Source organism: Mesoplodon bidens, assembly GCF_964165515.1.
Source record: "Mesoplodon bidens genome assembly, chromosome: 8".
Classification (NCBI taxonomy): domain Eukaryota; kingdom Metazoa; phylum Chordata; class Mammalia; order Artiodactyla; family Ziphiidae; genus Mesoplodon; species Mesoplodon bidens.
Window position 1 is genome coordinate 110547046 of NC_138165.1, and position 21189 is coordinate 110568234.

Genomic DNA, 21189 nt, shown 5'->3' on the forward strand with positions numbered 1-21189 from the left:
ATAGCTGCTACCTGGCTGCTAAGAGTGGGTCGACAGATCAGAGTTGGGAACTGGTATTGGAAACCCTAAAGCTGTGTTATGGGTTGAATTGTGTCCCCCCGAAAAAGATATGCTGAAGTCTTAACCCCCAGGACCTCAGGATGTGACCTTATTTGGAAATAGGGTCATTGCAGATATAGTTAGATAAGATGAGGTTATACCAGAGCAGGGTGGGTCCCTAATCCAGTTTGACTGGTGTCCTTATAAGAAGATGACCATGTGAAAACAGAGGCAGAGATTGGACTCACATGCCTACAAGTCAAGGAATCACGAGAAAGTAGGAAGAAGCAAGGAAGGATTGCCGTACGGGTTTCCGAGGCAGCATGGCACTGCCAACACCTTGATTTTGGACTTCTAGCCTCCTGAGCTGTGAGAGAATACATTTCTATTGTTTTAAGCCACCTGGATTGTGGCACTTGGTTATGGCAGCCCCAGGACAAATGCACACAGACTGTCCCATCCACTACACCAGTGAAGCTGCCTTTCCCAAGCCCCTGCAAATGTTTCTCTGCTCCAGTGGGATGGGATGCGCTTGGCTTGACTACCCACAGCCTGAGGGGAGGCACGCAGGCCTCTTTCTGTGGAAGGGGGCTGCTCCTGTGGGGCTGGAAAGAAAAGTCTCTAAGAAAGTCACAGAAGGCACATTTCCCACCCAGGCTGAGTACCTGTTTGAAAGGAATTCATGGCCATCATGCTCTTGGTAGTTCCACTGGCTTGGCCTCATGCTAAAAAGGGGGCCCTTCAAAGGTGGGGAGGCAGTCAGCATGGCCTAGAGGACAGACGTGGTTCAGGGGCCCCCTGACTGTGAGAGCTTCTCAGGAGTCCTCAAAGCCATGCAATCTACCCCGGGCTGCCCTGATACTCAACCAGGCTCTCTCCATCCCGACAAGGTGCCAGTAAACTCAAACCCCCAGCGTCTTGGATTGTGAAGAGCTGAGTCCTCCCCCAGATTCCTGCAGATTCCAGCAGAGGGGTCCTTTGCCCACAGCATCTTCCTTCCATCTCTGCCTTTGGCTACATTCTCTGACACACCGACTCAGGGACAAAGCTCAGTTCTTCCTCCAATTGCTCTGCAGATGTGCTCACTTTGAGTGCACTTGTGAATTTAGAAATTGCACCCAAAGATCTGGGTGGAAATCACAAGGAGTGGTGTCTGTGACTTCCCAGCCTCTCCCCACCCATCTCCATGGCTCTACACGCCCTCTCCCTCCTCCTCCCTCCCTCTGATCAATAGATTAACTGACAGATCCTTCCGCATCTTACATAAAACAGTTCGGTCCACACCCAAGGTCCCTAGAGCTCGGCCAGAAGCACTTGTCAGAGCAGATGTGTTTTACCAAACAAATTCAGTTTCCTTCCCAAGTGGAATTCAGGTACCACCTAAATATGTATTTTTTTGTTTCTTGTGTTATTTCTGAAGACAGGAGCAAAAAGGTCTTTAAAGAAAAAAGAAACTTTATGCTTCACCTTTGAGACTCCAGAAAGGGGACTGGGGATTCCTGGGCCAGTGACATCCCACCTCTCAGCCACTGTAGGCAGGAGCAAAGGGAACCCCCAGGAAACAATTATCTTAAAGGGGCAGGGAAGGAGGCCACATCTCTGGGACACAGCAAGAAGTTAAAGGAGAGCATGAAAGTCAGCCTGGTTCTTAAGACTAGGAAGACTCCAGGGGCCCTAAGCAAGGAACGTGACCCTCCCGGCCATGGAGAGCTGGATCCACCGGGTTTCCCACTGTCGATAGAGCGCCCTTGCCCCTTCACTGGAAATCAAAGGGTGGTACCCAAGACTGTGGGCCTGAACAGGCTCCAATTCCCCTGTCCTGGGGTGATTCTGACAACAGGTGCTAGGGAAACGACACAGCCAAGAACACCAAACCCACACCACTTTCAATATACTTTATTAAAAAGTTTCTTTGTATAAATTTCCTAAAATTTTTAAAATTAAAATTAACCCCCCCCCAAAAAAAACAACACAGACACAACATTAGAGGAATGCCAAAAAATCTTCTCTATTATGACTTTCTTTTCATTCTTTAATTAAGGCATTGGTCCCACAACAGTGCACAGAGATTAGGGGATTTTGCTTCCTTCTAACTAGATTGTTTGTTAGAAGCTCTAGAAAAAGGAAATTAGCTCAAAATCTAATCCAGGAAATTGGGAGGGAAATGGAAAAGTTAGACTTTTGTTTTTTCTCTATACACAGGCTTTCCATCTAAAGTCATGCTTAATTAAGAGGGGAAAAAAATGAACCAAGCAGAAGTATATAGAGTAGCTGTGAAATTGGGGGTTATTTTCTAGATCTTACACTTGCCTGTAACAGGCATAATGTGAAACTCCAGAGGGAATTTGAATTTATAGGAATGTTCACATAAACTCCAGCAGTGGATAACTATTATACAACGTTCAAAGTATACAATGTAATTGCCCGGAGACAAAGAGCGTTGACTCCACAGACACATTTAGCACCATATTGATAGGTCATGCAGCAGACGTTTCCTCCCAAGTTCGAGTGTAAATCAAAGCAGGAAATGGTACAGTGCAAGGGAATCTATACCCAGAGCTTCTACAAAGATGACTGGCAATGGCTGACTCCTTCTTCTTCAAGAGGTATGTGTCACTGGTCGGCCACGCTTAGGTCCCAATCGCAGCAATGACTCCGGGCTTGATGAGCACTGGGCATGGATGGAAGGGCGGCGGGTGAGGGTGGAAAGGAAGAGGAGGGGAAAAGTCACATTACTGACCCAAAAGGACACTGTATTTCTCATGAAAATATCCATGGCCTCTGGCTGTCATCACCAATCTCACTTTTCAGTTCATTTCCTTCAGTGGCTCCCCTGGAGCTTCTTGGCCTGGGGTTTGGGGCTCTCTGTGCCATCTGAGCCCTTTCTCTCTCCTGGCATCACCTGCCTGGCCTTTAAGCAAACCCAGCGCTCCCATTCCGCACTGGCCCCAGAATCTCTGTGTAGCTGTTCTGATTTTATTACCAATCACGTTGCCCAGCATAATGGAGATAGCGCATGGCCTGGCGGTCAACATTGTTATTTAGAGCAAGCAAGATTATTTAAAGATGAATAGACTATATAGCAGTTATTATTAATTGTTCATTATATTATTTTTCTAATCACCATGTCTGTTACAGTATTTTATGAATAACAGAAACTTAGTAACATTTCTGAAGGGTGAGGAGTGGTCCACCATATGTTTCCTCACTGGCAAAAATACAAGTATGTTTTTAGGAAACCATAATAACTCAGAAAATTAACCCCGTGTGTTTTATTTGTACACCTTCCTCATCTGAAAATCCAATTTATCTTCTTTTTCAAGTCTATCATCATCATTATCATTCAAATATCTTTAAAAGGTGAATTATTGGCCTGGATCCCTTACCTGCAAAAACCACCAACACAAAAGAAGAATCACTTACCAGGAGGGCAAACCTTTTCACATTCATCCTGTGAATCAAATCTGTTTTCATTTCCACCACAACCTCCATACCAGAATCTGGCGCAGCTTTCAGTAATGGAATCATAGTACCATTTTAATATAAAGTCCCTGCAAGTTCCTTCTTCTTTTGGCAACTTACATATATCTTGAAGAACAAGATGGGGAAAGAGGATTAATGAGAACATGTAAGTTACTGTGCTCCCAGCGTGAGGGGCTGAAGGTCTAATCACAGTGCTGTCAGAGAGAGAGAACAGAAGAGTTCCCAGGAGGAAAACTTCCTTTACCTCCCCAAGCTTCAGTTTCCTTACTGTCAAATGGACATAATAATCACCTACAGATTTGAGAGCAATAAGTACAATCTTATCGATGAAAGGACTTCATAAACTACACTTGGAGCCCCAAGTGTTGGCAATTATTATTGGATGATTTCAGATTAAATGAACTGTGTTTTCCCCTTTCCAATCACTGGGTCCCTTAGTCTCCAGTTCTTTCAATGCTCAACCCCCGGAGAAGAAACCTAATTTTAAAACCTTGGAGTTTTCTACTCCTTGGCAAAATAACAATTAAGTTCTGTCAGAATGTCATTCAAAAACAAGACTCTCCATTTCACGACAAGCCAGGTAGATTAAAAACAAAAGTCAAAGTGCAAAAAGAAAATCCTTTATGAATATGTGTGTAGGGACTTCCCTGGAGGCACAGTGGTCAAGAATCCACCTGCCAATGCAGGGGACACGGGTTCAAGCCCTGGTCTGGGAAGATCTCACATGCCACGGAGCAACTAAGCCTGTGTGCCACAACTACTGAGCCTGCGCGCTAGAGCCCGCGCACCACAGTGAAAAGTAGCCCCCGCTTGTCGCAACTAGAGAAAGCCCGCACACAGCAACGAAGACCCAATGCAGCCAAAAATAAATAAATAAATAAAAATGTAAAAATGTGTGTATATGCACACATGTGTTGTGTCTGTGTGTGTGTAGCTACTACCTTTGTGACCAGTCAAATTTAACAAGCCAAGAGAAGTGCTAATACTGATGCACAATTCACAGAAGCAAAAATGTCACATAGCAAATCTATTTTGAAGACAGAGAAGCATTCTTTTTCCAGTTAAGGAAGTTTATGTTTTAAATGCATGCTTCTGATGCAGCCCAGCTGCAGAGTAAAAGCTACATTCTCCACCACACATGGAAAGAAAGAAAAGTTTACAGTTCACACACAGTAAAACTTCTGTTTACAGTGTTTTCTGACAAACTCTAGATGGGGCTGGAAAAGAGAAACATTAATATCAACTGTTATCTGAAAGTTTGAAAAACGTAAAACAAACCCCTGGAGTGGACAATGTTACATGTTTACATTCATAACTAACACCCATGAATCACCGGCCCTCCCCACACAGGGCTGACATTTCCGGGGGCCTTTCCCCAAGCTCCATGGATGGCAGGGGTGGTAGGCATCTTCAGGGATGGTTGGTAACAAGAAGTAAAAGGAAAATCTAGGTCTTCAGGTAGAAAACCAAAGCTCAGGTCAACCATAATGGACCAGACTTCCAAGCACAGGATTAAGGCTCAGAATTGGTCTAAGACACTACCTGGTGACTCTGGGGAGGCTGTCACCCCCACCCCCAGGAGGAAGGTGACCCCACACCTACAGCATCTCTGAGTTGCAGACACTTTCAGAGGCCCAGAAGGCCAGCAGTGCTACCAAGAGCTTTTGAAGACCCAAATGAGGCCAGGATAAAATGATGACAACTTACAAAAACAACTTTCTTCCTCTCAGATGGGCCAACGCTAGAGGTGAAGGCCTGATTTGAAGGAATGAGGGGACTGAGCAAAGCAAGATCATTCAAGCACCAACACACATCCCTTGTTTACTGGTGGGTCCCCTGTTAGCATGGGAACTTGGCCAAATGGTCGCCTCATCCCCTCCCCTTTCTTCCCCAGAGCATTCCCCAGTGGCCCAGGTTGGTTACACTTTGGTCCAAGTGCACCCAGTCCTGGCCATCTGTGTTTAGCTCTTTGGGTCCTACTCCCCTGTGCTCTTCTGAAGCAACAGAAGTCTTCCCAGACCCAACGACACCCAGCCTGGAGGCAGCCCAGCAGCAGGACACTGCTCCCTGACCAATTGGCTTTTCCAATTTCCTTTGATTTTCACCTTCAGTCTCCGGTACCAAACTATGACTCTTGCATTCTACATCCTTTACTCCAGCAGGAGTCACTGCCAAGACCTTTAAGGTTTATTAATGGAATATAAGGATGCTACTACTCTGGACACGTAAATTCTTAGAGAACCAAGAGAACTATGTTAATGTGGGCCTCAACTTTGTGCAAAGACAAAAGCCTGGGGTTCTCCATTTTTAAAGCATCAAAATGGGAGGTTTTATGTTCTTAAGAAGAGAAAGTTTTTAACTCCCATCATTTGATTTCTGAGACCCATGTAGGCTGGACTCACCCAAGCTATGTCTACATATGCTAAAACAACGGCTTCAAAGTCTACAAAATTAAAATGTCCTATAGTCCAAAGAAGGATGGTTGGATCTCATTGAGTTTTTCCCTAGAACAAGTCTTTGGACATGCCAGCTATTTATGTTTCCCTCCAGAAAGAGTTTTCCCCTTGGGGCCCAGCCCTGGAGGAGCCTGGGGTCCTTGATCCAAGAGAAGTGTCTGGCTACAAATTCATTGATTTTCTCCTCCTCATACTGAGAACCCAACCAGAGCCTAAGAGACCATGGGGAGAGAAGATTATCACCAACCTTTCCTGGCTCACTTTTGCCTAGAATAACAATGTAAACAAGTTTCATTTTATTTATTTTTTATTTTTTTAAAAAGTTTCAGTTTAGGGCTTCCCTGGTGGCACAGTGGTTAAGAACCTGCCTGCCAACGCAGGGGACACTGGTTCGAGTCCTGCTCCAGGAAGATCCCATATGCCGCGGAGCAACTAAGCCAGTGCGCCACAACTACTGAGCCTGCGCCCTAGAGCCCGCAAGCCACAACTACTGAAGCTCACGTGCCTAGAGCCAGTGCTCCAAAACAACAGAAGCCACTGCAATGAGAAGCCGGCGCACTGCAACAAAGAGTAGCCCCCGCTCGCCGCAACTAAAGAAAGCCTGCGCGCAGCAACCAAGACCCAACGCAGCCAAAAATAAATAAATAAATTTATAAATAATAATAATAATAATGTTTCATTTTAAAAGAGAGACTTGAAAGGCTGCCTGATTCAGATCCCCATCTGGTGAAACTTCCTGGTGAAATAGTCAACGGTTACTGGGCTTCAGTGAGCTTCCAAATATGAGAGGAAACTGATGAAAGCATGATGTCTGGAGAAACCCTGTCCAAGGAATCCCATGTTCACAGAAACCACAGGAGCCAACCTACATTCTGGAACAACAGCCATGGGGTGGAAGGCACCCAAAGAAACACAGCCTACTTTTGTAATAAAGACGTGTGTGTGTGCACATGTACTATTCATGGGAAAAAAACAGGAAAGATATGCACTGGATCATTAATGGTGGCCATAAATGGCCATCAGTGTTTGATTATGGAAATCATATTTTCCTTACATTTTTCTGTATGTTCTGAATTCTTCACAATGAATATCTATTATTTTATTACTAGAAAAAGTGTTTGAAACCAAAAACATGTTGAATTGGAAAATCTTGCCTTTTTTAATCAGTTGAGATTTGTATAGTGTCTAAAAGCAGCATATTTTTTTTTAGTTCTGTGATTCTAAAATTATCATTCATTATTTATTTCTTTAAACTTCTTTTTTTAATTGGGGTATAGTAGTTTTACAATGTTGTGTCAGTTTCTAGTAGAAACTGTATCTCCCAGTTCATCCCACCACCTGCCTTTCCCCCCTTGGTGTCCATACGCTTATCCTCTATGTCTGTGTCTCTCCTTCAAAGCAGCATTTTTAAAGGCATCAATTTGACATTTTCCAAACCAGCAAGTTATCAGTATTTAAGTTCTTTCTTAAGCTAAATCGTGGGAGCTGAGAGGAGGGGAAAAGGTTTAGGCTGCAGTTGTGAATATGTGTAAGTATGTTCCTCGTTAGTTTAATGGTTTCAAAACAAGAAGAATGTTTAATTGCCTTAGGATCAGACATTGTTGACATGATATAAAGTGCTTCCAAACCTCTGAAGCAGATACAATTGGCAGGAATGAATAAAACTTTCCTGTGTTTACATTTTGAGTGTGGATTGGCTCAAAATGTACCAAAGAAACTTTTTTTGTACTTTTAACTTGATTTTAAATGTAGCTGTAATTGCATTTTAAATGTAGTTTCAGGTCTTGACCAATAGTGTTTTATTTCATAAGACTTTTATACTTCACAATAAAAAAATACCAAATGCCCTTGGAGACCCGTCATAACCCAAACATGGTAGCTTACTTAGCTACATTCTCATGCAGCAATAAACACACAGCCTTGAAGATGGCTATGTCTCTTCAATGTAGAGAAAATATTTGTAGCCATTCAATATACCTCAAGTTGTGGGGTTAAGTTAGTTCTTTAAATTATTATCAACATAAAGTCATATATTGTCCCCATCACATCATTTTATGGCAGCCAATGCTGTATATTCATGGTGGAACACAGCCAAGCAAATACTGGATTTCATCAAATCTAAGATATCTTAATTTTATAATTAATTTTATAATGTACTATTGTTTTATAATCCACTAAGTAAGAGAAAATGCTGCCAATAAGCCATGACATGTCATCAACTTCAAGTCACATTTCAATTTCAGAGGTACTACAATGGGGAAAATTGTACATCTTAGAATCAATAAAGTAAGTAAAACATTGGTGAACTTATTTCCTTCAGAGCTGTGTAACTGACCCAGGAATGCCTGATCAGACAAAATATGGTCATTTCTACAGATTGCTAATTTCTTGGGTAAGTAAAAAAGAATGTTACACGTTGTGTTAGTTATTTTTATTCTCTTCTGCATTGAAACATTTCTTCATACATGGGTGGGCCAATAATTTAGGATTCATTCTTTAATATTGTAAAAAGTAAATTTTCTGAGTTAGAATTTTTTTTTTTTGCTGTTTAGAAACTTCAGAGTCTTAGCTTTACTAATCATATGCATGTAAAATATTCATCCAAGTCTTCTTTGGCCAAAAATGAGAAGGAGGAAGAGAGAGACGGTAACAAAAACCTAAAACCAACATTAGCAACAGCACAGCATCCTCAAAACTAGCAGTCACAAAACGTACTGCAAAAATGCCTAGCACAGTCAATGCTTTTTTAAGACTGTGATAAGCACTGAAACATTTGTTTAATTGCTGCTAACTGCCATTTTCAGGCAGCAAATGTATCTCAGAAAAGTGGGTGTGATTCCCTTAGGTGCTGAGGAAAGAAAAAAGTGGGGGGGGATTTTTCTTTTTGCAGGGCTTGTTTTGTTGAGGAAAATACAAGTATTAACCATTTAAAATGGAATCATGTAGTATTGCAAAGTCTGGAATCCTGAATGGTTAGTAATGATGCTATTGGTTTGCTGTTGTAATCAACCTTCATCTTAAGCTGAGGCCTTACTGCCACACCTCACACTCCATGTGACACAGGGCCAGGCCTCAGATGGGGGACAAAGAATCCCCTCACTAGGCTATCCTCCCATTACATGCCTGTGTCAAATTTCTGGTAAAGAAGTACCTATTAAATGTGAATTTCAAAAGGGACAAATATTAACATATGAAAACTCAAATAATAGTACTGCTCAATCTTCTCTCCCCTCATTGGATGCCATGGACCAAAGACCTTTTCATTTCACAGGATTTTTGCCCACAAATTCCTGCATAGATCCAAACACTGGTCACCATGTTTCCTAAACCCCAAGTGGTAAACTATTTCAAAATTCAGTTCCTAAAGATAGAATCAAAACCCAGTAAATCTTTTATTCATAGAGGTAAAAAAGCAAAGAAGAGTGTCTAGGGAATTCCCTGGTGGTCCAGTAGTTAGGACTCGGCGCTTTCACTGCTGTGGGCCCAGGTTCAATCCCTGGTTGGGGAACTAAGATCCCGCAAGCCGCATGCCAAGGTCAAAAAACAAAAATAGTCTCTAGCATTTAAAACTAAGAAAGGAACACATCTCTGTAAGCACAAACCGTGTTTGTGCTTACAGAGATGAACTGTAATGAACTGGTGCTGGAATTAAACTGCATTCACAGCCACATATAAAAGCTAATTTTAAAACTTATTTTTGCCTGAATTGTCTAGAAAATACATCTTTGGAGAAATAATGCATATTGTGGCAATTGATATTTAGATGTGAAATATACATGAAACTACTGAGGAAGGATATAGTTAGTATATTTTTTAAAGTTTCTTATAAACAGTGATTTGTTGTTACTCCTTTTCTATCTGCAAAAATATGAATATATTAAAATGTTTCACCCCCTGGAAAAAATTTCTAAGATGCCTTGATTATATGGCGGAGGGGCTGGTAGGGAGGAGGGAAAACAAGCTTCCATCTCCTAATCCTGTTTACCCATTTTCAATTTATACATTTTAAAGTAAATATCCAATTAATTTCACTGAAGAAGAGCATTCAAAATGGTGTGTGTGTGTACACCTACATATGCTCATTTAGCAAATGTTTATTAAGCGACTTCTCCAGGCAAAGTGCTGTTCTTTTTTTTTTTTTTCAAAGCGCTGTTTTGTTACTTGCAGGCTAGAGATGAATTATGCAGAAACTTGTTCTTAAGAAGAGCAAGTAAGGGACTTCCCTGATAGTCCAGTGGTTAAGAATCCACCTTCCACGGGCTTGATCCCTGGTCGGGGAACTAAGATCCCACATGCCGCCACAATTACTGAGCCCACGCGCCTCAACTAGAGAGAAGCCCGCATGCCACAACTAAGACCCGATGCAGCCAAAAATAAAAATAAATAAATAAATAAAATAAACAAAAATTTTTTAAAAAAAGAAGAGCAAGTAATTTATATTTTCAGGCTGACTTGAATCACTAGGGGGGAAATACACACGTGAAAGGGTGAAAGAACAGTCAAGTCCTGGATTTGAGGGCTCTGTACTGATCAGAAAGAAGGAGAAAGGTTTTGCACTCATCTGTATCTAACTACGACCCATCGCCTTGAAGGACACAAAAGCCCCAGTCTCAAAATCTCTTTTCTGTCTGTCACATGAAGAGAGGAGACCTAAGTGTTGAAGGTCTAGATTGAAAACACCTTCCTACGTCTGAATCTGTGACTCAGTCTTAAAAAGCAAGACAGCCCAGCCAGATTCTTGCTTAAAGATTGTGTTGTTTATATTAACTTAACACTGTTTATATATTCTTATTCCCTCTGGACCATACATAAGAGAACCAAAAACATCCCCAAATCTCACTGTGTAATTTATTCCTAATCATTTTCTCTCAGTGAAGCACTGAATTTGCTAGAAGTTTTACTTTGCCCACACTCTGTGAGGGGTGAAGTTACCAGCAAGTGGCAAATAATATGCACAGATTTCAGGGACTTTGAAGTCAGAATATCATCTGTCCTGACCCATATCTTTGGTGAAATCCTAGTAAGTCCATTGTGGCTTCTCTGAGCTCAAGCATCGTGTTGGGAGACGACTCAGGAAGGTAGCTGGGGTGCACTAGGGCCTGCAGGGAACCCCCAGTGCAGGGGACAAAGGCCTCTGCACATTGTCCCTTGATTATGAGCAGAAATCAAAGGAGTTGAGAAAACTCTAATTAAAAAAGATACATGCACCCATGTTCATAGCAGCACTACTTATAATAGCCGAGACATGGAAGCAACCTAGTTAAAAATCATAGCATTAAAAGTTTTTATAAAATCTTTTTATACAACTCTTAAGTTAAAACTTAATTACTCAATCTACCATGAATTCTTGAATTGTTCCCATAAATTTATGTCAAGAGGAGAGAATTTCTTGTTTTTCTGTCAATCTTTCCATTGGAAAGGCAAAAGGAGTCTGAAAAACACATGGCTGTCTCTAACAAAGACCAATTCCTAAACGTGTTTCTAAAAGTAAACTATTTTAAAACATTTTGCAGCTCTATAAGTAGTTGGTTTTTTGACCCTTATCACAATCTGTGTATGTAATAGTTTCATAATTCCTGCATTGACTCATCATCTTCTTTCTAGTAACTCCTGACACCACATGTCAGTATGGGTTGCGGATGAATTAAGAGATGATAGATAGGTAGATAGATAAATGTAGATGTACAGATATAGATATACCATGGACACATGGACACAGGATAAAATACTATTCCAGCCACTATGGAGAACAGTATGGAGGTTCCTTCAAAAACTAAAAATAGAACTACCAGATGACCCAGCAATCCCACTACTGGGTATATACCCTGAGAAAACCATAATTGAAAAAGAGTCATGTACCACAATGTTCATTGCAACACTATTCACAATAGCCAGGACATGGAAGCAACCTAAGTGTCCGTCAACAGATGAATGGATAAAGAAGATGTGGCACATATATACAATGGAATACTATTCAGCCATAAAAAGAAACGAAATTGAATTATTTGTAGTGAGGTGGATGGACCTAGAGTCTGTCATACAGAGTGAAATAAGTCAGAAAGAGAAAAACAAATATCGTATGCTAACACATATATATGGAATCTAAAAAAAAAAATTGTTCTGATGAACCTAGGGGCAGGACAGGAATAAAGACACAGACATAGAGAATGGACTTGAGGACACAGGGAGGGGGAAGGGTAAGCTGGGACAAAGTGAGAGAGTGGCATGGGCATATATACACTACCAAACGTAAAATAGATAGCTAGTGGGAAGCAGCCACATAGCACAGGGAGATCAACTCGGTGCTCTGTGACCACCTAGAGGGGTGGGATAAGGAGGGTGGGAGGGAGATGCAAGAGGGAGGGGATATGGGGATGTATGTATATGTATAGCTGATTCACTTTGTTATACAGCAGCAACTAACACAACAATGTAAAGCAATTATACTCCAATAAAGATGTTTAAAAAAATACTATTCTGGTAATAGAGAAGATTCCCTCTAGAAACAACTAAAAGAATTGAGAGCCCTGTATTTCCAAGTGGCCCCAAAGAGATGGGTGTGTGGAGTCGGAGACCACCCAATTTCATTTAAACACAGATGAGATACGATGCAAACTCTACAAAAAGGATGAGGTGGAGAAACAAGGGTCACTTTAAAACTTAAACTGGAAAGAGTAAAGTAGGGAATCCTTGCCAACAGCTCAAAAAATAACTTGTTGCTGCTTCTGACAATGCAGGGCATATTGAGAAAGCACAGCTTCTTTTAAATCTCGCACCGTAGGAAAGCAGCTGGGCACTCGATATATGGCTTTCGTCATTATCCGTTACAGAAATTAGCAATGTAAAGAGATATGCCTTCCTTCTCCTGACTGTGGCCAATATATCAAAAACTAATGAACTGTCCCTATAATTAGTGGAAACCCTTTGCTTTGGGGTCTGTAAACAATAAGATATCTAAATACCCTTGACTGTGGAATTAGTACCAATATCTTTTGCGGAATACTCTTAAGCAAAGCATATCGGCTATTTCAATAACCAGCTTCCCACAGATGAACAATCATAGCTCACGTTCCCCTGAAGAAGAGGATACGGGTCCCCCAGAGTTCCACTGCCCAGGACAAAGGCAAGTGACAGCTGTCAGTTCCAGAAACACGAACTCATCATGGATTTCACATAAAATGTGCACATGCTTGGGCTCAGACACATAGAGAATGGCAGGCTACACTAAGCCAGGGTGTGTGCTTAGGAAATTGGGACCAGAACATTGATCCCATGGGTCACTTCCAAACCCGTTTATTTCATGGATTCCAGTCTGAATTGTCTTGTATTCTTCTAAGCAGTTTTTTATTAGATTAAATCACCAAGTGGATGAAATCCTATGCTTTGCTGCATCACACACCACAAATCAACTCGAGTCCCAAGATGAGTCACCAGGGAAATGACTAAGGGACACATGAGTTCCTGGCTACAGCCCCCAAAGCAGCCCTCATTCAACTTTTTCTAAGATCCTGGGGACAGGCAACTTGGAATGTGCAGAATAAGCCCAGGAGGGGCCACACAGAGCCACTTTGAAACTTTCTCCATACAAGTCACTCCTGGTCTGAGAATTAGAACCCCAGCAGATTAAACTGTTCAGAAGAATGCTTTCTGAGTGCTGCAGTGGACCTGGTAGTTTCACAGCTCACCTGTTTTACTCCCAGCCAGCCGTTCTGCACTCACCACTAGATTGATGGTTGAACTAGAAGCTGACCTCACCGTTTGTGGAGATGGAGGCTGAATTTTCTCTATAAAAGAAAAAGATACACCACTAATAGGTAAATCGGAAAATGAAAGGCTTAGGAACCCTATGGGACTGAGGCAGGCTTGCCGTTCTGGGTCATGTCTTATGTAAGAAGGGGCCACTGAAACGTAGAGACCCAAGAAGTCTCCACACACCCTGCTTATGTCTGTTGTCTGCACGTTTGATTCATCTCAACAAGCAAACGGAGGAAATTTCTGAACCTGGAAGAGATCCTCTCATTTTTCCACATAACATCTTCTGCTTCCTTCCAAGGAAGTAGAACCCTGGGGTTGAAGCGTCTTTGGACTCAAATCTTCATGGGTTGTATGGTAACTGATGGGAATTGCCTTTCCTCAATCATAGTTCCTTGATATGAATAACTCTGGCCCAAGAGAAAAGAATGGGAGCCTCCCCTCCACGTCCCAGGAACAGCAGGGGTCGAGAAGAGTCAGGGGTGGGGGTGAGGGTCCAGGAGAACTTGGGGAGGGGGCTGGGAAATCATGCAGGCCAGGCCTCGGGGCAGCAAAGGAGCCACAGGGCCAACACAGCAGAGGGCGGAGCCTGAGCACGGTGAGACCAGGGGAGGGAAACGCTGGTGCCCTTTCGACACCTGTGGACGACGCCTGTGCCTGTGGACATCCTGTGGCCCCTGGGATGAGACTCCCTAAGGAGCCATGACTCAGTGGTGTTTTCTGTTCACTGACCACGGAAACATGCTTCCGACACGGGACATGGTGGGCAGCCAAGACCCAGCCAGCTTCCATGGCCGTATTTCTCCCTCCCTGGGAAGGGGCTGCACTCAGGCCACATGGATCTGGTTTCCCACATCAAGTAGCCCAGGACCCCCAAGGCAAGACAACAGTTCACAAGGAACCCATTTTCCATTTTGTTAAGTTATCAAGTTGGGTGCAACCAAAACACAGGATTTCGTTTTAACCTTGTTGCTGTTTCAGAAAAAGGTCAGTGAATAAGCATTGTTCCCTTTACAGCGCGGTTGGATATCCCACACAGAGAGAGGTACCAACCTTCCTTAAACCGACAGTGCACTTACTTGTACTGAAACTGCCTTGGTAGACGGCTCTGATCTGAGACCTTAGGTAACAGATCACCGTGATGTGGTACGTCTGCCCAGGGAGCAGGCCCCCGATGACGTGGTCCGTGACCGTGAGGTTCTGCTTCAGAACCGGGGACTGATCGTGGGCCGAGGTGATGGTGAGGTTGTATAAATAAGGGCTGGGGGGCTCGGGCCTCTCCCAGTGGAGTTTGACGCTGTTCTCTGTGATTTCAGACGCGTGGACCTCTCGGGGTGCCTTAACTGCAAGATGGAGTGCTGAGAGCATGAGACAAAAAATAAAGCCCTCAATGACTGTCACACACAGGCCAGAGGTGAACTCTAAAAGAGATGTACCGGTAGACGGTCGATCTGAAATTTAGGTGAGGCAGACAACTAGTTTCTCTTTCAAGCTCCTGAGAAATATTGATCTTGTAACCTACCAGCATATGTGAAACGTGAAATTCACAATAATCAAAAATCTCACTGTGCATCGGCCAGGTACACGACTACCTTTTTTTTCTGTTGAAAATCTCTCTTATTAAGGAAATACTTTGAAAATGTGTGGTCCAGGGTGCTTAATCTGAAGCGTTCAAGACAGAATGTGGCCCTAATTTAAAATATATTAAATATACATCATGGAACTTTAGGGTGTGACATGAAATTCTTTCAAGGAATCCCTGCTTCTCCTTCTTCATAAAATGAAGACAATCTCCATTTTTTTCAGGAGCACGTACATCCTGCCTTCACTTTTCTATACAGTTTGTGACTGTATAGGAACTTCTAGCATCTTCTTTGCGGGAAAAATAAAATAACACCGTCTGAGTCCCATTAAGCCCACCAACCCCCCAGCCCCGTATCTAATCCAGCCTGGAATGCCTTCTTCCCAGGGGCAGTACCAGCTCGTAGTTCAGTCTGTGGAGACAGAACAGTCGTCTGGGCTCTAACTTTTGAATTTGCTAAACGCAACGCCCCAATGTTGCCACAGATGAGGCTTGGGCCTCTTCTCTATGGGTACGTGCTTCACAGAGGGGACAAGGCTTGCAATTACAAAGCTCGATCCAGATCTTCGGGAGTCATATTCTAAGGGAGGCAGGTCTGGCTCCAGAACTAAAGCATAGAAACATAAGCTTCACCATTTAAGAGCTGACCACAGGCTTTTTCTCTCTCTCTCTCTCACTCCCTCAATGGGGTCTAAAACCCTACGTCTACTTAGAACTCATCCCTTTAACTGAAGACAACTGCATTTCCAGGAGGGGTGGGTGGTGGCCGCCCACTGACACCCCTGAGAGAATGAGCCGCTCCCATGCCTGTCCCGGTGGGGGTTCGGGGCTGGGGTGGGGAGTGGGAAAACGGGCAGCAGAGGCGGCAGAGGGGTAGGTATTTCACCTGCTCTTTGCTTGGAACTCACCAGCCTCATAGGGGGCGGAAGAGAAAGATTGCTTTCTCATATAGAAAAAAAGGGATGTTTTGGTAATTCCATGCTCAAACCAGCACCTTTCAAAATACATCATCTAGATGTCAGATTGCAGATCAAGGACCGTGTCTGGACTGCTTTGTAAACAGGCTTCAAGGGACAAGCCCTGGACACAGTAAATGAGACATCCCAGGTAGGTGGCTTTCTTACCCATGGGCTTAGCAGTGGCTGGCCTGGTGGCGGCCAGTTTGGCTGCCTGGGGCCTGGGGGTGTCAGGCTTTGCGGCCATGGGCTTGGCAGCAGCAGGGGGTCTGCCAGGGGCCGGCTTTGCTCCTGCGGGCCTCGCGACCACTGTGGGTCTAACTGTCTTCGAAACCTCAGGCTTGGTGGCCTCAAGCTTGGTGGCCACGGGCTTGGCAACTTCGGGCTTGGTGGCCTGTGGCTTGGTGCCCACGAGCTTGGTGGTCACAGGCTTGGCAACCTCGGGCTTGGTGGCCACAGGCTTGGCCAAGGGCTTGATGGCCTCGGGCTTGGCGGCCTCAGGCTTGGTGGCCATGGACTTGACAGCCTCAGGCTTGGTGGCCATGGGTCTCCCAGCCACGGGTCTCTCGGCCACAGGTCTCATGGAAGCTGGCTTTGAGGCCGGCAGGTTTACCACTGTTATTGGTTTGGTGGTGGTGGTCACTGGCTTTGCTGTGGTCACTGGTTTAGATGTAGGACTTGAAGTAACATTATTCGGAACATTTCTGTTAAAACATATTAAATATTATTTCAACTGATACATATTTTCTCCTGCTATCTAAAATAGACAAAGACATAACTCCATGCGCCATGCAAAATTTGCTATCTCACCAAAATGTATGCAGTAGCTTTTATATATTACATATAGATTGCATATACTAAATTCCTTCCTTTTAGGATCTGTGCCACAGAAAAGACATTGAACAGCATATAAAAAATAGAATTATTAAAAATGAAGCCTCTAGTGTACTATAAATACACCTGAAATCTTATTTTCAATTTATAAAAGCTGGAAGAGAGCAAAGAAACAGAAACAAATATTGTCATAATAATAATACTTATTGTTAATAATAAATAGTAAAAATAAAATATTTAAATAATGCTCTAATTATAAAAATTGACCAACTGAAACACATACACCAAAAACTAAGATCAGTTAATAGCTACACTCGTTATATAAGAAAGTAGCCACTCAACAAGATGCTGTGTTAAATGAAGCTATCTACGAAATAGACAGACATAGAGAACAGACTTGTGGTTGCCCCCGGCAGCGGGGGCGGGGTTATGGGAGGGATGGAGTGGGAGGTTGGGAGTTATCAGATGTAAGCTATCATATACAGGATGGATAAATAACAAGGTCCTGCTGTATAGCACAGAGAACCATATTCAATAACCTGTGATAAACCATAATGGAAAAGAATATTAAAAATAGAATGTATATATGTATAACTGAATCACTTTACCATACAGCAGAAATTAACACAACGTTGTAAATTAACTATACTTCCATTAAAAAGTTTAAATAAAAAAATAAGCAAGATGCTGTGTTGAGCTGGAAAATGATCAAGTCAGCATACGCTTTCATTCCTAGGGCATGTTGTGTATTTTTGTTTGTATTAATTTTTGTGTATGTGGTTGTTTTTCTCACAATTTCTTGATTTACTATGAATCCCTAAAGAGAACAGCAACATAACCATCAGACATGGTAGCGCAGACCCCATTTTGTTCCTTACTTGCCCTGAGATTAACGTTCATTATTTTATATAAATGTCATGCTCTATGGCACAGGCAGTACATTTTCAAGTTGCTGTCGTAAAACTTCAGATTCTAGGTTGCTTTGTTCATTCTGTTTTCCTAAAGATAAAGTTGAGCCAACTTGACGGAATGTTCTAGGGAAATTATACAGATAACACAAGGCTAGAAAAACAGAACCTGTGAACCTAGATCAAGCAGAATGAGTATCATAGCACTGGAGAAGGGTCACCACTGCCTTGGGAATGATTTTCAACTTACTAGGCTGAAATGTGAAGCGTTCCCTCTGAGGACAAAGGCAGAAGCTGAGGGACTTGAGGGGTATAGGGAGACATATGGGCAGTTGGAAGAGGTCACCCTGGGGCTCAGCCAAGAGTAAGGCAGGTTGTCACTTTACAAGGATAATTCGAATCTGCATCTCGTCTGGATGCAACAGACAAAACCTCCCCTTCTCCCAAAGCGTGATCCTCTGTGGCCTTCTCTTGAGGGACACAAATTGCTGGTACAGTGCCTGACCTCAGTTCCTGCCACCATGTCCCCCTTGCCCAGCCCTCTGTCACACAGCCACAGTGCCCTTCTCTCTACTCCTGGAGTTGGCACCAACAATGGCACTGGACATAAGGCCACGGAGCATGTGCTGAGCAGCCAGTGTCATCATGGGCACTGCAGCCCCACCCACCTCCCATCCATCTCATCGGTCTTCCTAGGAGACCATGCGTGTCCCCTCCCTTTGCTAACACCATCACCTGTGTCCTTACAGCATTAATCATTTTGAGAGACGGGGAGTCCATTTTGCTTAATGTATCCAATCTTTCTGTATGAAATCATTGCACACCAGTTATAGTAGACTGTTGGGACATATGGCCCCAGTGGCCCACTTTCTCTGTACCCACACTCTTTGCAATGTGATGTGGAAGGTCCCCCCAACAAGCCCAGCTCCCCACTCTTGAATCTAGCGAGGCCAGCTTTGGACATGCTTTGGCCAATAGGATAGGGCATAGGTAACAGTGTGCCAGCTCTAGCCTAGACCTCAGGAGGCCTTGCTCACCTCCACCTTCTCTCACGGAACCCTCCCTGTCTCCTTGTGCACAAACCCAGGCTTGCCACATGGAGCCCAGCTGAGCCACCCACATGAGACCACCCAAGACCACCAGTCCACAGCTGACCAGCAGCTGACCATAAACATGAAAATGAGCTCTGTAGAAGCCAGAAGAATTGCCCAGCTGAGCCACCCACATGAGACTACCCTAGACCACCAGTCCACAGCTGACCAGTAGCTGACCACAAACATGAAAATGAGCTCTGTAGAGGTCAGAAGAATTGCCCAGCTGAGCCACCCACATGAGACTACCCTAGACCACCAGTCCACAGCTGACCAGCAGCTGACCACAAACATGAAAATGAGCTCTGTAGAGGCCAGAAGGATTGCCCAGCTGAGCCACCCACATGAGACCACCCAAGACCACCAGTCCACAGCTGACCAGCAGCTGACCACAAACATGAAAATGAGCTCTGTAGAGGCCAGAAGGATTGCCCAGCTGAGCCACCCACATGAGACCACCCAAGACCACCAGTCCACAGCTGACCAGCAGCTGACCACAAACATGAAAATGAGCTCTGTAGAGGTCAGAAGAATTGCCCAGCTGAGCCACCCACGTGAGACCACCCAAGACTACCAGTCTACAGCTGACCAGCAGCTGACCACAAACATGAAAATGAGCTCTGTAAAGGCCAGAAGAACTGCCCAGCTGAGCCCAAGCAAAACCCACCAGCCCACAGAATCTCAAACTACATAAACAGTTGTTATTGTAAGCCACTAAGTTTCAGGTAATTTGTTACACAGCAAAAGCTAATGGATACAACAGACTCTTCCCCTGAAATGCTCCACGTGACATTTGGGAAGTCACGTTTTCTGGATTTCAACATCCTCACCCCATAAAGTTAGGCGATGGCTGAAGGACCTCTGCATTCCCTGTAGCACTCTAATTTCTAAGACAGTTATTATAATCACTTACAATTGTTTGTAACCAAACTGAACAAGATTCTTTGCCGGTTGGTCCCCTTGGAACCAATCACACTGTTTCCTGATATCTGGGGACAGGTAAAAAGCATTTTTACCTAGAGAAAAAGAGAGAAAGAAATATTTAAGGGCATGTGAACCACATGCAAACTAAAATCAATCTGCTAAGGAGTTAAATGGATCATGTATAGGTAGTCCGTGAATATTTGTTGAATTAATTCATTCTTCCAGACAATCTAAGTCCAGTGATTTGAAACATGAAGCATAATGGCGCTTGATCCATAAAACATCTTAAGCCAGTATCTCCTATTTGGCAATATTTGGGTGATTAGGTTAAAGGTAACATTGACTCAATGTGAGGGAAGACAGGAATAGAAGAAAACTCAAGTGCAGAATTCACCAAGTTCCAAGCTCTTGAACATCACATTATAATAGAATTACTTTGAACATTTTCTCAGCACTGTTTAACAAAACTACTGTTTTAATTTTCTGAAGACGGTAATAGTGGCTCCTGGGTGAACTTGCTGGCCTACCCTTGCTTCACATTTTTCCCCTAAAACTTTAGGGGGACAGGTCATACTTTATAAATCTCCCTCATTTGTTAGATGTTTCCTGTGCCTGACTCCATCAAGGCAGTGATGAATGATACACCTCCTCCAGGATGTGCAGTCTACTGGGACCACATACCCATAAATGAATGACCAATGGGCCATGTAATAGATGCAGTAAGTACAACAACCAGATTAACAATGCCCAAGCCTTGGGAGTGGGGACCATCGCAGAGAGCAGGGTGTCTGGAGATAATGTTTGAAGATGAATGCGGGTTTGTTGCTGAAGCAAGGGTGGAGATCATTTAGCAGAGGGAGAGCCATATGAGGTAAAGGCTCAGAAGTATCCAAGTGTAGGGTTGGGGGCTAAGCCCAGATCAATGCTGCTCCTTCTAGAAGCTTCCCTGATCCCCATCAGGGCACACTCAATGTGACATAACAGCATATTATGTCATGCCTAATAAATGTGCACTTGACCCCTTCACCCACCTAAACTATAAACTCCCAGGGACACAGTCCATGGCTGGGAGGGGTCTAGTCAAGTCTGGTTGAATAAATGAGTGAACAAGGGCAGGATTCCCATCTGTGTCAACTGCCAACCCCAGCTCCTAACAGTGTGTCT

General features: G+C 43.5%; 1 protein-coding gene across 6 annotated transcripts in view; it reads right to left on the reverse strand.

Annotated features, from left to right (window-relative positions):
- Positions 1-1919: 1919 nt before the first annotated feature.
- Positions 1920-21189, reverse strand: part of COL6A3 (collagen type VI alpha 3 chain) — an 86337-nt gene continuing 67067 nt past the window's right edge. For all 6 annotated transcript variants that reach the window (XM_081242745.1, XM_081242744.1, XM_081242743.1 and 3 more), the window contains 6 exons: positions 20015-20117; positions 16437-16972; positions 14810-15088; positions 13664-13762; positions 3463-3627; positions 1920-2710 (listed from right to left, as the gene is read on the reverse strand). In XM_081242745.1, coding sequence (XP_081098871.1) covers positions 2670-2710; positions 3463-3627; positions 13664-13762; positions 14810-15088; positions 16437-16972; positions 20015-20117 — 1223 coding nt within the window. In that variant the 3' untranslated portion in view covers positions 1920-2669. The remainder of the gene's footprint in view (positions 2711-3462; positions 3628-13663; positions 13763-14809; positions 15089-16436; positions 16973-20014; positions 20118-21189) is intronic.